The sequence below is a fragment of the Chrysochloris asiatica genome, unplaced genomic scaffold, assembly GCF_000296735.1.
Source record: "Chrysochloris asiatica unplaced genomic scaffold, ChrAsi1.0 scaffold00132, whole genome shotgun sequence".
Classification (NCBI taxonomy): domain Eukaryota; kingdom Metazoa; phylum Chordata; class Mammalia; order Afrosoricida; family Chrysochloridae; genus Chrysochloris; species Chrysochloris asiatica.
This window is the reverse complement of record NW_006408650.1, coordinates 6,114,789-6,128,495: the sequence shown is the minus strand read 5'-3', so window position 1 is coordinate 6,128,495 and position 13,707 is coordinate 6,114,789. Positions and strand designations below refer to the sequence as shown.

General features: G+C 56.6%; 2 protein-coding genes across 2 annotated transcripts; one reads left to right on the top strand and one right to left on the bottom strand.

Annotated features, from left to right (window-relative positions):
- Nucleotides 1-339: 339 nt before the first annotated feature.
- On the top strand, nucleotides 340-1,517 carry AANAT (aralkylamine N-acetyltransferase). The gene is made up of 3 exons (XM_006869550.1): nucleotides 340-502; nucleotides 780-934; nucleotides 1,212-1,517. The coding sequence occupies exons 1-3, from the start codon at nucleotides 340-342 to the stop codon at nucleotides 1,515-1,517; spliced, it is 624 nt and encodes a 207-aa protein (XP_006869612.1).
- A 1,357-nt stretch (nucleotides 1,518-2,874) lies between these two features.
- RHBDF2 (rhomboid 5 homolog 2 (Drosophila)) lies at nucleotides 2,875-11,649 on the bottom strand. The gene is made up of 17 exons (XM_006869549.1): nucleotides 11,494-11,649; nucleotides 10,434-10,564; nucleotides 9,704-9,899; nucleotides 9,415-9,618; nucleotides 8,527-8,655; nucleotides 8,073-8,191; nucleotides 7,680-7,859; nucleotides 6,782-6,893; nucleotides 6,478-6,552; nucleotides 6,184-6,345; nucleotides 5,797-5,906; nucleotides 5,597-5,660; nucleotides 5,414-5,508; nucleotides 5,133-5,208; nucleotides 4,869-4,969; nucleotides 4,613-4,766; nucleotides 2,875-3,327 (listed from the first exon to the last, which is right to left on the bottom strand). The coding sequence occupies exons 1-17, from the start codon at nucleotides 11,635-11,637 to the stop codon at nucleotides 2,908-2,910; spliced, it is 2,472 nt and encodes an 823-aa protein (XP_006869611.1). The 5' UTR covers nucleotides 11,638-11,649; the 3' UTR covers nucleotides 2,875-2,907.
- Between the last annotated feature and the right edge of the window lie 2,058 nt (nucleotides 11,650-13,707).

Here is a 13,707-nt window from a genome sequence, read left to right as displayed (position 1 = left end):
CCCCCCCCGCCTTTCACTCATCAAGCCTTCCCTATTGCTCTTACCCCTCCTGGGCTCAGACACACCCAAAGGTCCAAGGACACCAGGATTTGGCGGTGGTGTGTGTGGGTGTTTGTGGGATCATCTGGCTGTGAGGGCAGGGGTGATGAGCGCACCGTATTTGCCAGGGACTGGCACCTGGGGTGGGGAGGTGCCCACCTCACTTGAGTGTTGGCCTCACCTCAGTTCCAGATACAAAAGAAGTACCCACACCAGACTCTCACTCTTGTCTTACAGGTGCTGCAGGCTCTCCTCAGCCACGAAGGGCACTTCCAAAGCAGGGAGAAGCTGGCAGTCAGGATGCCCACGCAGAACACCCACCCCTTGAAGTCCATCCCTCTGCACCTGCCACCTGGGATCCTGGACTCTCCGAGCCGCCAGCGGCGCCACACACTCCCCGCCAGCGAGTTCCGCTGCCTTACCCCAGAGGATGCCCCCAGCGTGTTTGAGATCGAGAGAGAAGGTAGTGTACCCCTAGGCCCGGCCGAGAGAAGACCCTCACGACCCAGCTCCCAAGCGATCTCCTGTTTTGGGGAGGCTAGTTGGAACCGACTCCACGGTATTTAACAACAACAGTATCAGACTATGTATGCTCAGGATGAGGAAGTAGGGAAAACAACACCCCTGAATCTTCACTTTCTGGTCATGAGAGATGGGGTGGGAGACCCAATGTGAATGCTAAGTGGGCTGCAGAACTGAGCTCCAAGACCACCGGGTCATACTCGTGTTTCCCTGTGCAGCCTTCATTTCCGTTTCTGGCACCTGCCCGCTGTACCTAGACGAGATTCGGCACTTTCTGACGCTGTGTCCAGAGCTGTCTCTGGGGTGGTTCCAGGAGGGTCGCTTGGTGGCCTTCATCATCGGCTCGCTGTGGGACGAGGAGAGACTTACTCAGGTGGGGTGGTTGTTAAGTGCCACCGAGTGGGTTGGTGGGGTAGGCCCCTGGATAAACCACGGTTGGTTCATCAGCTGGCACGGAATGGCCGGCTCGCTGGGGTCTGAGCTTCCTTTCTCTGGGACCGCAGAGCCTGGCTTGGCCTCTCCCGGGGGTCTCAGAGCCCCTCATGAAAGCTCCTTCTTGGCGCTGGGAGGGAGTCCTTTCCTGGCCTTGATGTAGTGGGCGCCAAGTGTCCCCAGTGATGACCTGATTCTAGTCCCTCACTCGCCCGCAGGAGTCGCTGACGCTGCACAGGCCTGGGGGCCACATGGCCCACCTGCACGTGCTGGCGGTGCACCGCACCTTCCGGCAGCAGGGGAAGGGCTCCATCCTGCTAGGGCGCTACCTGCAGCACCTAGGTGGCCAACCGGCCGTGCGCCGCGCCGTGCTCATGTGCGAGGATGTGCTGGTGCCCTTCTACGAGAAGTTCGGCTTCCAGGCAGTGGGCCCGTGCGCGGTCACAGTGGGCTCGCTGGCCTTCACCGAGCTCCAGTGTAACCTGCGGCGCCTCGCCTCCCTGCGCAGGAACAGCGGCTGCTGAGGCTCCGCCCACCAGCCCCGCCCCTGCGCGAGGAAATGCTGGCGGGGGGCGGGGCGGATGAAGCGCAGCTGGACTTGGCAAATGGGACGTGGGAGGAATTAATGAGTCAGGGGGCTCAGCTGATGCTGGGGCGGGGGTGTTCTTCTTCTCCTTGTGCCCCTGGACCAGTGATCTGGTATAGCCTGGGGGCTGCACAGTGCTGGTGTACTTCACCCTTGCCTTAGGCATCCTGTGCCTCACCCAACTCCCTACATCCCCACCAACCCTGCCCACCCTAATAAAGTGATTGACCTCCCAGGTGTGGTGTAAAGGGTTATGGGGGAAGCCGATTTCAGGAAGCCTAGTCCAGCACCCTTTCCTGACTCTGTCTTGGCCAGGCCAGCCTCCTCAATAACCCTGAGCCAAGGCAGGGCAGGCTGGGGAGTCGGTTCCCCTGAGTCTTAAGGATTCCTTCCAGATAAGAATTTGATTCAGTTTCTGATCCAACCAAGTTCCTGGAAATTCTGCACTTTTTTGGGCCCCTGCTCTTACCCCAGGTCCCAGAATCACAACACGATACTCTATCCTACCTGTGAAGAACATTTAATACCCTTGAGACATCGTCCATACAAAGTTAGCGTTATTTTTAAAAATCATGAATGTAATATAAACTGATATTAAAAAAAAACAAACAAAAAAAACAATCGGACCCGATTGAGCCTGGAGCAACCCCTGAGAGCAGGTCCTTGGGGTGGCCCGGCCATCCCCCACATGGTGTGAGGTAAAGCACACACTGATAGTGCCCAAGGGCAGGAGGGTGGGTCAGGGACAGGGATGCTGGGCCCTCCCTTCCACCCTTCAGGGGAACAGACCCTGTTTGCTAAAAGCTCCTGGCATTGTAGCCCACAGCCAAAGCTGTGTTGGAGTCTGAATGCAGGCCAGCGAGAGCAGATGGACTCAGGCCGTGCTCACAGGGCCGGAAGGGACGGAGAGGCAGGGTGAGGTGAGATCGGGCAGGAACCAGGGCACCCAGTCTTGAGACAATTCTGGGCTACCTAAGGAAAGGGCACATTCACAGTAATGGTAACAGAAGGCACATTGGAGGCCAAGTTGGGAGAAGGCAGCAGCCTCAGAACCTTGGACAACTGAACCCACCCCAGGAGATGAGTAGGGGCTTAGGTCTGAGGTGGGAACCCTGAGAACCAGCCTGGACCAGGGACACATAGTCTGAGAAAGGAGGCTTCACTCCCCCAAGAGACATGTCCTTAAATTGGCTCTCCTACTGGAGTCATGGGTCCCACCCCACCTGGGGTCTTGGGGGATATGATGGAGTGTCCTGAAGCCAGCACCTAATGGCAGGCGGGTCGTCACCGCTCTGAGGACAGTGGCTCAGCCCAGGGAGCGCAGAGAGTCAGTGCAACACTTGGTCTAGATCATACTTCTCGCAGAAGCGGCTGGTAAAGGGGAAGCAGGTGAGGTACTCGACCCAGGGCCAGTTGATGGGGTAGACGTAGAGCCAGATGACCAGAGAGGCAAAGAGGCCGGCAAAGACCAGCAGGGACACCAGGATGAGGGCACGCTTCCGATACTTGTCACTGGTTCCGAAGGTGATGTAGGGCAGGAAGGCGAAGGCCAGCAGCAGGCCGCTGAGGAAGCCAAAGATGTGGGCAATGTTGTCGATCCAGGGTAGGAGGCCGCAGACGAACAGGAAGAGGACCAGGGCTGACAGGTTCAGGAAGGCCTTCCAGGGCCGTTCCAGCAGCTGCCAGCTCTGCAGGAGCTCCACGAAGAGGCAGGCGAGGAGACCGAACTGGGAGCCGGCAGGGCCCACCTGAGGGCAGGGGGCTGCATCACCACCAGGATGGAGCACTGGGACCCCAACCATCCTGTGAGTCTCCCAGTGCTGACCCTGAGGCTGAGGGGCTAAGGGAGCTGCCGGGCTGCATCCAGCCCTCCAGCAGATGCTGAGCGCCTGCTGTGCTGGGTGTGGACCAAATGCCAGACACGAATCAGACAAGCCTGCTCTGGCGGCTGATGATGGGGTGGGGACAGACACGGAACCAGCAGACAAAGGGTGAGAGGCAGGACCAGTCAACGTGTCCTGGGCTTCCGTCCGGGATGATGAGGTTTTAGAAACAAAGAGCAAAGGAGACTATACAATGTTTTGAACGTAACTAACTGAATTGTACACTTCTTGTTCTACTGTCGAGTTGGTTCCAACCCATAGCAACCCACTATAGGGTTTCTGAAGAGCGGCTGGTGGTTTTGAACCTCCAACCGGTAGTTCAGCTTGACCTTTTGGCCCAGTGCTTTATCTTGTGCCATACTTAGAAATAGTTAATTAAAATGGTTACGTTTTATGCTATTTATGGAGTCCTGGTGTGGTGCTATAGGATAAGCACTAGATTAATAACCACAAGGTTGACAGTTCAAACCTAGCAGCTGCTTCTAGGAAACCCTCTGAGTCGAAAACTGACTCAATAGTACTTTACAACGTCACTGAGAGGTACACTTACAAATGGTTCAAATGCTTTTATGTTATCTACCTCTTACCATAATAAACTGTTCTTTCTGGACTTTGGCAATTTCACATTGCTTAGCCTATTGAGCCAGAACTTAACAACACGATTATACATGAGCCCACGTAGCGCAGTGGTTAAGCAGTCGGCTGCCAACCGAACCACCAGTCACTCCATAGGAGAAAGATGGGCAGTGTGTTCCCGTAAAGACGAGAGACTGGGAAATCCTGCTGGGCATTTTACCCTGTTCTATAGGGTCGCTACGAGTTGGAATTAACACAACAGCAATGGATTGGAACAGAAATCATGAAGGGTCAAGAGACAGCGAGGGGCCGTGGTCAGGGAAGGGCATTCTGGGGGTGACATCTGAGCATAGGGGAGGGGTCTGGGATCTGGGTGACTCAGGTGGCTGAGCTGTTCCCTCTCTGGTGATTAAGCCCATGGCTTAGTGTCCATCCACAGCTAAGCTGGCAGGAGAGTGAAAGGGATGGACTGAGTCTCCTGGCAGACCCCGGGTAGGCAGGAGCAGCATGGACCCTGCTCAGCACAGCTGTTTTCTCCAAGGAAAGTCCCGACCTGCCCACCACGAATCCCTACCTCTGCCCGGTAAGGCAGGAAGATGGTGCTGGCGAGGTTGCCAGTAATACCGCTGAGGATGAAGATGATGGAGATGCGGTGCCAGCCAGCCAGCTTCTCCAGGTCCCGCAGAATGGTCATCTGGAAGACCACCGATACCAGGCAGTGCACCACACTGGGATGAGGACACACCAGACATGGGTCTTCCCACACAGACATGGGTCTTCCTTCCTGCCAGGGTGTGCCAGGATGCCCGGACCCAGGAGTCCTCTCTTACCCAGCATGTAGGAACAGAGACAGCCAGAGCCGGTAGAACTGATCGGGGACTTCGGGGTTGAGAAAGGGCAGCAATCCACACACCTTGTCCAAGCAGTGCACCTGGGGGCGGGCAGGACCCAGGGGTCAGTGCCCCTGGGAGCCACACACTGCAGCAGCAAATGCCCGAGGCCTGACCCCAGTGTGGCTACCCCACCTAATCGTGCCAGGCCAGCAGCCTTGCTCCCCACGAGGACACCCCTCTGTCCTCCGAGACATGGCTCACCTGGGAACAGAGCGTGGCTTCTTCATGGAAGTAACCATGCATGAACTCGCAGTACTCCCGCGTGGTGATCTCACAGCTGGGGCGTAGGGGAGGGGTAGGAGGAAGTGGGGTGTCAGGTCCTGAGGACACCCTGCCTCACCCCAGCCCAACCCCTGGCCAGAGCGGGTGCTCCTCTGGAGTGTGTGGCCCCAGAGCAAGGTGGGGCTCAGCCAGTGTGGAAGTAGAGGTGCGTGTGGAGGAGGTAGACCCTGAAGAACCCCCAGGGTGGGCCTGAAGCTGACCTGCCCTTGGTGCCAATGCAGCACGGGCGGCCCTTGATCTGGCAGTCCATGTGCATGAAGCCCGTGTGGTTGCTCCTAGGCTGCTCGGTGCAGATCTGTGGAAAGCATTGTGGGCAAGGGAGTCCATGCCGTGGGCAGCATCCCCCACTCACTGCGCAGACTGCTACCCACTAGGGCACTCACCGGCCACTTTGTGATGTCATCTGGCCAGATGTGAGCACCACTGGAAGCCGGTTCCTCACAGGTTCTGGAGACGGGGTCAGAGCGGGTAAAGTGCGTGGCACTGACTCTTGGCTACCAAGCTCATCACTGAAGCCCCAGTGGTGGCCCAGATACCGTGAGGAGTATCAGCCCCATCCTCTCTGAGGGCCCGCAGACCTTACCTGGGGTCCTGGTGACACACAGCTCCTGATGTTCGCTTCTGGCCCTGGTCAGACTTGTCCATGGGGGGCCCAGTGTCATCTTGCCATTTGACAAAAGTGGCCAGAGTCTCCTAGAGGACAGTGGAGGACAATTCACCCTGTCCAAGTGGTCAAGGGGCTCCCCCCAGCTTCCAGACCTGCCCTCACGGCTCCCCTACACCCAGAGACCCCACTTTGCTTCTCGAGTGGAGGCAGCTCAGCCAGCCATTGAGTGTGTGCAGGGCTGGGGAGGGCAGAGATGAGCAGAGGAAGGGACTCTGCCCAACAAGAAAAGAGACTCCCTGACTCCCCCCCAAGAGCCGGTGGCATGGGAGAAACCGTGTGGCCGGGGCGGGGCACTAGGCGCACCGAGCAGTCCTTCTGCTGTGTCTGGATGCAACCTGAGTGGTCATTCTGCACGCAGCAGCCCGAGTGTTGCTCCAGCTTCCGCTCCCGCTGCACTAGCTGCTCTATCTGCTGGTCCTTGCGGATGCAGGGAGAGAACTTGGCTCCCAAGTGAATCAGGTCAATCTGGCAAGGGCGGAGAGGTGGGGCGAGGAGAGAGGGCGTGAGCGAGACCCAGGTCACGGCACGGGCAGACTGGCTCAGAAGGGTACAGGGGGGCAGAGGCCTGCTTGGCTGACGTCTCCCCAAGTCCCTCACCGAGCTGGGGCCGATCCAGAAGTTCTCCTGCTGAATGTACTTGACGCTTTCATACACACCTTTGTTCCTCAGCACCTGGCCGAGGCAGAGAGGGAGGAGAAGCATGAGGATGTGAGGGCCCCGGGCATCTGGAGACCAGGTGGGGGGAGAAGGCAGCCTCGGAGTGTCCAGGGAAGGCCCCTCCCCTGGGTGGAATAGGGTAGCAGGAGGCAGGCAGTTTCTCCATCGCAGGTACCACACTCTGGGGCCCTGAGGACCCCCTCCCTGCTTGGTGCGACAACGCTGGTGAGGCCAGTCTACTCACGAGCTGGGTGGTGATGTGCTGGGCAAAGCCCACGGGTGCAATGCCATAAGTGCAGATGACCAGCAGCGTGATGATGATGTGGACAAAGGTCAGCCAGTATGTGAAGTATGGCCTGTGGGCAGGGGCCAGCTCACTTTGAAACAATCATCTGTGCAGCTCAAACCCTACATGGGCTCCCGCTGCCCTGGGTACGGAGTCTAGAAGACTCCCGCTGCCCGGCAGGGCCATGTGGCACCCAGGTAGCCCATTCTCACTCCTGGAACACACCGGCTCCCTCTAGCCCCAGGGCCTTTGCACAGCAGGCGGGCTCTTCTTGCTGCTCTGACTGCACCCCTCCCTGCTAGCTAGTCATCCTGTCCTCCTCCTCCTCCTTGGCAGCGGTCAGCATACTTATTATCCCCCCCACCTGTCACCACCAGGCTGTTTGTCATTCTGTGTACTGGGCTGCTGCCAACTGCACCCCAGTCTTCTGACTACCCCAAGAATATCTGAGTACCTCTAGACGTCTCATTCATGGTCCCCTGAGCCCACCCTGCCCTCCCTGCCCCCTTCTGGGGCTCCCAGGACCAGGGAAACCAGAAGCAGGGGTTGCAGAGGTGGCAGCGAGCCCCCAAGGACCCATTCCAGGGGAGGGATATGCTCCCTGGGCACATGGTGTTGTTCTGCTGGCCTCTGCCTACCTGGCCCTCAGAGCTGCTCAGGGGACACCGAATGAATGGACCACGGGAGCTGGTGGTGCTTTATCCCTCTACCTTGCCGACACCTGTGGGGGGGTCTCTAGGATCCTGAAGGAGCCTCCAGGAGGGGTAGGCCTCCCTACATCCCTGGGACCATACCCTGCCTTGTGTGTGTGGACCGAGGCCCCTGGACAAGCAGGCCTCCCCCAGCGTCCACTCACCGGTGACTGTCAAAGCTCTCCAGCTGCCGCTGCACAGTGCTACTGATGCTGCGCCGGTAACTGCGGTTCAGCCAGTTGCCCACCACGCCCAGGCCGTAGTACCGCTTCTTCCGGTGGAAAGCAAAGTGCTTTACCTTAGAGGTGATGCGCTTGCCTCGCCGGGTGTGGCCCAACTCCTTCCTGCAGGGATGGCAGCTATCAGTCCCAACATCCCATACCTGAGCTGAGGGCTCAGGTGGGGGCCGGAGGCGGGAGGGACGTGCAGGAAGCCCCTGGGCTGAGCAGTAGCTGGGCCGTGGAGTGGGACAGACGGCAGGAGGGGCACAGGTATCTGCTGTGGGCCCTGGAGGCTTCCCGCCCTCTCCAGTAGGAGCAGGGACCCCCAGCACTCACAGAGGGATCTGCACCCCCTCTGGGGAGACTGGAGACGCTGAGTGTGGGATCCCTCGGAAGTAGTTGGCAGAGAGAGGGGGGGATTCAAACACATCATCGGGCATGGAGCTCATTTCTTCCTGGGGGACACAGAGGGGGTATAAAAAGGGAGTGTAAGAAAGAAGCCTGCCCCAGTACCCCAACTCCAGGACCAGGTCGAGGCTGGACAGACTGACTCTCCAGGAGGGAGGTGGGAGCTGGCCGTGAGGCAGACTGACCAGCGGGCTCCGCATCTCACCCCGGATCATCAGCTGGACCCAGACAGAAAGACAGACCCGATGACTCCATGCAACGACACTGCTCACCCTGCCGGGCCGTGTGGAAGCTGATGAAGACCCAGGACAAGACCACCTGTCCCACCTGTCCCAGCCCCCAGGCCACCCAGCCCACCCAAGGGCTCGCACCCCATGCTTGCCTTACTAAAAAAGGAGGAGTCGAAGGTGTCTGCCCCATCAACCATGTCCTCGTCCAGGAAGCTGGGGTAGGCAAAGCTGCGTTTGACCAGCCGGTGCTGCTGTCCAGCGGTGTCCAGCACTGAGCGTCCCTGTCATGGGCAGAAGCCTGGTGTCAGGACCCCGGATCTAGCTCTGGAGTCTCCCAAGGGACCATCAAACCCCATCCCTCCAGGATAACAGCATAAAGGTAGGGATCCTGCCCAAAGCAGGGAGCCTTAGAGTTGGGGAAGGAGCTCTACCAGCCCCAAACACATTGCTCACCATGACCTGTATGCCTTCTCCCTGGTGACCCCTGCCCCTCCGCTTTGGGTGCCCCTCCATTCCAAGTAAACCCAGGCTAGCTCTGGGTGTCCAATACTCTCAGCTCCCAGGCTTAGTCACTCCCTTATCCTGACTTCCTGGCCCCTCGTCTCCTGGCATGCCTCCTGGAGCAACCCCTCACTCAAACCACATCAGATTTTCACCTGCTGCCCCACTGAGCTCCCAGCTCCCTCCTGCTCAAGGCCTCTACACATGCTGTTCCACCCTTCTGTTCCTGGTACACTTTTTCTTTTTGGGCTCAGTCCAAGTGTCACTCCAGAACAAAGCATTCTGGACAACATTCCTCTCTCAGGAGAAAGATGGGGAATCCTCCCCTGAGCAGATGTCAGCCCTCACACTCTGCCCTGGAGCTGGGAGCTTGTCTGAGCAGACTGCAGCATTCACCCAGCACATAGCAGGTGCTCAGTAAACACAGATGGAGTGGGGGTGACTTCACCTACATCCCCAGCTTCCAAAACCGAGGCCACAGGAGACTCCAGAGGGAACTGGGACTAGAAGGCGGAGGGCCTGGCTGTGGAGTCTCTCACCTTGAACAGGGCAGCCGCAGCGTGGAAGCTCATATGAGTCACAGGAATCCTCTTGCGGCGAGGCAGGTGGGAATAGCCGGAGCGAATGCTGGTGAACGAAGTGACGGACAAGACACCCGGGGTCAGCGGTGGGTGTGCAGTGTGGGGTCGGTCCACCTCATCGGGGTGGCGGAAGGCCCGGCCCCGGGCCAGTGGGTCCACAATCTGTGAGGGACAGAGGTGGTGAGTGGGGGCCCTTCTGATCCTGGGGCAAAGCACCGGCCGCTCCCCTGGCCCCTGGGTGGCCCACCTTGGGCATCTTGCAGGCTTTGGGAGACTCAGTGCTCTGGAAGGAGGGCACTTCCTGGCTGGGCAGCTCCAGGTCACGCTGGCATGAGGCCTTCAGCTTGCCGTAGCGCACACTGCAATGATGCAGGCTCTTGCGCTGCCAGTTGTGCCGCTTCCCTTCCCAGTCTCCGCTGACCCCGAACCACTGGGCCGTACCCCTAAGGGAGCAAGCAGAAAGTATGCACAAATGTGTGCCTAGGCAGGCCTGCAGGGTGGTGAGGGGTGCACAGGAGAGCGTGATTTCATAAGGATGTCCCCATGTGCACACAGTGACATACATTTGCCCATTGTGTGTGCACGTGTGCCGTGAGAGAGAACGCACCAGTATTCCCAAGTCCGTGTAGGGTGTGACGTGATCACGTGCTGGTGTCCTTGTGTGCATGCAGGGAGTGACATGGGAACATATGTCTGTGTGTCCCTGTGACACGCATGTGTGCATGCACACACAAGGCAGTGAGTCCTTAGGTTTGTAACCCAGCGACCAAGTGAGTAGAGGAGGACTAGAGCCCACATCAGAGGGGCCTCTGGGAGCTGAGGGGCGTGGGTCTACCCAGGTCATTGAACTTGGGCCCTCTTAACCTCGACACTGGGACTGTGTGTAAGGCATAGATGCCCCAAGGACTTGCTCCCCCTCCTCCTGCCTCTCCCTTGGGGAAAGGTACTTCTAGCCTACAAGGTTGCTGGGAGCTCACTTTCGGATGCTCTGGGACAGGGAGGCCTGGCGGCGGAAGCTGGGACGCTTCTCTGTGCTGCTCTCTGGCCATCGTCCCCGCGGCGGTTCCTGCAAGCTGACGCTCTTCAAGTAGGCAGGATTCTTGGGTCTCTGTGGGGAGGCGGGAGGGAGCTCAGGGTGGTTGTCATAGTTACAGGCAGGGCTGTGACCCCTGACCAAAGAGAACACCCCACAAGAACACGTCTCTCCCCAGCGTCCACCTCCTTAGCCTTCACTTCAAATGTAAACTCACCATTTTCTATCGTCTGTGGGTCACGCCTGGCAGGCCAGCCCTCATCGCCCCATCCCCACCCCCAGTGGACTCTCATGACCCCTTGATGTCCTTGCCTGGCACTGCATGTTCTAAAGAGCTCTTAGGATTAACGAGAGGCCAACACAGCTCCCCTTTATGCACGGGAGCCCACGCTGGTTGGGGCCTTGGCTCAATGAGCTCTTTATGGAGGAATCGTCTAGATGGGAGGACACACTGATTCATTCCCACTCTCCCAAAGGCATTGGAGCAACAACATCAGGCCGCCTGTGCTAACCTGACATGGTCCCTGCTCACCTCAGTCACCGGCAGTCTCATCCCTCAGATGCACCCACAAAACCAAACCGAATGCCATCGAGCCAATTCTGACTCATGGAGACCCCAGGTGTTACAGAGTGGAACTGTGCTCCACAGGGGCTTCCTGGTGGTCATCTTTGTGGAAGCAGAGCACCAGGACTTTCTTACGCAGTGCTGCTAGCAGCCAGGGGCACACCCAAGCTCAGGTTCCCTGAGATGAAGTGTACACAGCCAGCCCCAGGTTGAATCTGCAAGCCCTACACGGGGACAGCATGGTCTCTGGTCCCAAGGGCTACATGAGACTAGCTCCCGAGGGTCTGGTCTTCCTCCTAGTGAAACTTCAGACCCGGGGAGGAGCAGGGTGGAGTCAGGTGTTGAGGGCCACATGAGACTGCAGTTCTGGAAGGAGCCTCCTCTCCAGGAAGTGGGTCCACCCAGAAGGTGTTGTCTCGGTGACAAAGCAGCCCCTTACCTCGGGCAGCATGTTGACCTGCTCGCCTGGGGCTGGGGTGTCGACTGGCGGGATGGTGATGGACAGGTTAGGTGGCTTCCGACTCTGCAGACGGCTGCTGGACAAAGAGGAAACGCTCCCGCCATTCATGTCGGCTGAGGCCATGGTGGACAGAGAGACCGGGGCACTGTAGGGAGACGAGGAGGGGACAAAGGTGTGGTGAGCGGTGGCAGGGTGGGAGGGGGCTTAGGGACACTAGGGCCACGGAGGGCAGCCCAGACTGCTTACCACCATCAAACTCCATGAACTGACTCCTGGGACTGACCTCACCTCTCAGTTCCCTAGTGCTGCTACAAGGGGGGGCTTCAACAGTCCAGTGTGCCAGCGATGGGATTTGGCTTCGGTGATATTTTGGATTGAACTGTGTCTGTGCTATAAATCTCAACCACTAGCCTTGTGGATAGAATCCCGATGGGGAACAGGGTTTTGTTACATTTGTTGTTTGATCCTTAATGAGCCCATATTACTTAGTGTAAGGTGTGTCTTAAGCCAGTCACATTGGGGATCTAAAAAGGTGCCCTGGTAGTGCAGTGGGTTAAGCATTAGGATGCTAACTGAATGGTCGGCAGTTCAAACTCACCAGCAACTCTGGGGGAGAAAGATGAAGCTGGCTGTTCCCATAAAGATTTACAGTCTCAGAAACCCCATGGAGCTCTGTCACTGTGAGTTAGAATTGACTCAATGGCAGTAGGTCTAGGGTATATGAAATGAACAGATGGGGCACAGAGAAGCCAGCAGAGACGGGGTTGGGGGGGGGGGGGAGACACAGATGCCGGGCCACATGGAGAGCACCAAGGAGCAGAAGCTGAAAAGAAACAGGGACCCTCTTCAGAGTGTGTGAGAGAGAGAGAGAGAGAGGAAGCCTCCCCTAGAGTTGACCCCCTAAATTCAGACTTCAGGCCTCCTGAGCTGTGAACTCTGGTAATGTAGTGGTTACGAATTGGGCTGTGAACCGCAAGGTCAGCAGTTTAAAACTACCAGCTGTTCCACGGGAGAAAGATGAGGCTTTCTGCTCCCGTAAAGATTTATAGCCTCGGAAACCCTGTACAGGGTCACTATGAGTCGGAACCGACTGCACGGCACTTAACAACTTAACAAGCTGTGCAAAACAGTCTGACTGCTTATTAAAGCCACCCCGTGTGGTATTTCTGTTATAGCAGCCTTGGAGAACTGAGACAGGGCAATGTCTTTTGAGAAGGTCTATTTCTGTTCTTCATTTGCATCCCAGGAAGACGCAGTGTCTCATCCTGCGGCAGGCAGGGAGGAGGGAAGAGGGAAACTGGTCTGGCTTTGGCTTTTCACAGTGGAGGAATCTTTAACTGATGAAAGTGGTATACGTTCATTGCAAATAAATACATAAACCAAATTCAAGAGATAAAAGCAGAAAATCAAAGTCTGGCCCATTCTCCAGAAAAGAGAGCTGCTGTATACACCCTTCCGGATGTCTCCCTACATCTGGAAACGTACTTAAACATTCTCACACACACACACGCTCATATATACATGTTCAAATGCATACACATACTCTTATACACACACTCCATGATACAAACAAACACCCATACACACATACCCACTCACAATACACACACGTACACACACACACATATATGCACATGAGCTGCTCAAACCCACCAATCGCTCCTTAGAAACCCTGAACATGGTCGCTATGAGTCATATTAACTCAATGGCACATGACAACATGAAACATGTGATATATACATACATACATATACAGTCATACAAACACAAACACACATACACATGTACACTCTGTCCCCCTTTTTTTTTTTTTTTAATTTAAGGTTTTTATTGTGGATTGAGTGAAAGTTTACAGGGCACATCATCAGTTTCACATTCAACAATTCATATAACTTGTTTCATTACATTGATTATAATCCCCTCCATATACCATCAGTTAAAAGTATTTCTCTTTATCCACTTTAGCTTTTTCTGTCCCCTTTCTTAGTATATATATCCTGGGCACCCTTCCTACCTTCCTATTTTACCCTTCTTGGCAAATGCAGGGCTCTGGTAGTGTGGTTACAAGTCGGGCTGGTGTCACTGTGCCAATTCATCTCATTGGAGGGCTCCCACTTTTTCGATGACCCTTCACTTTACTAAGCATGGTATCCTTCTCCCCGGACTGACCCCTTCTGATAATGCGTCCTAAGT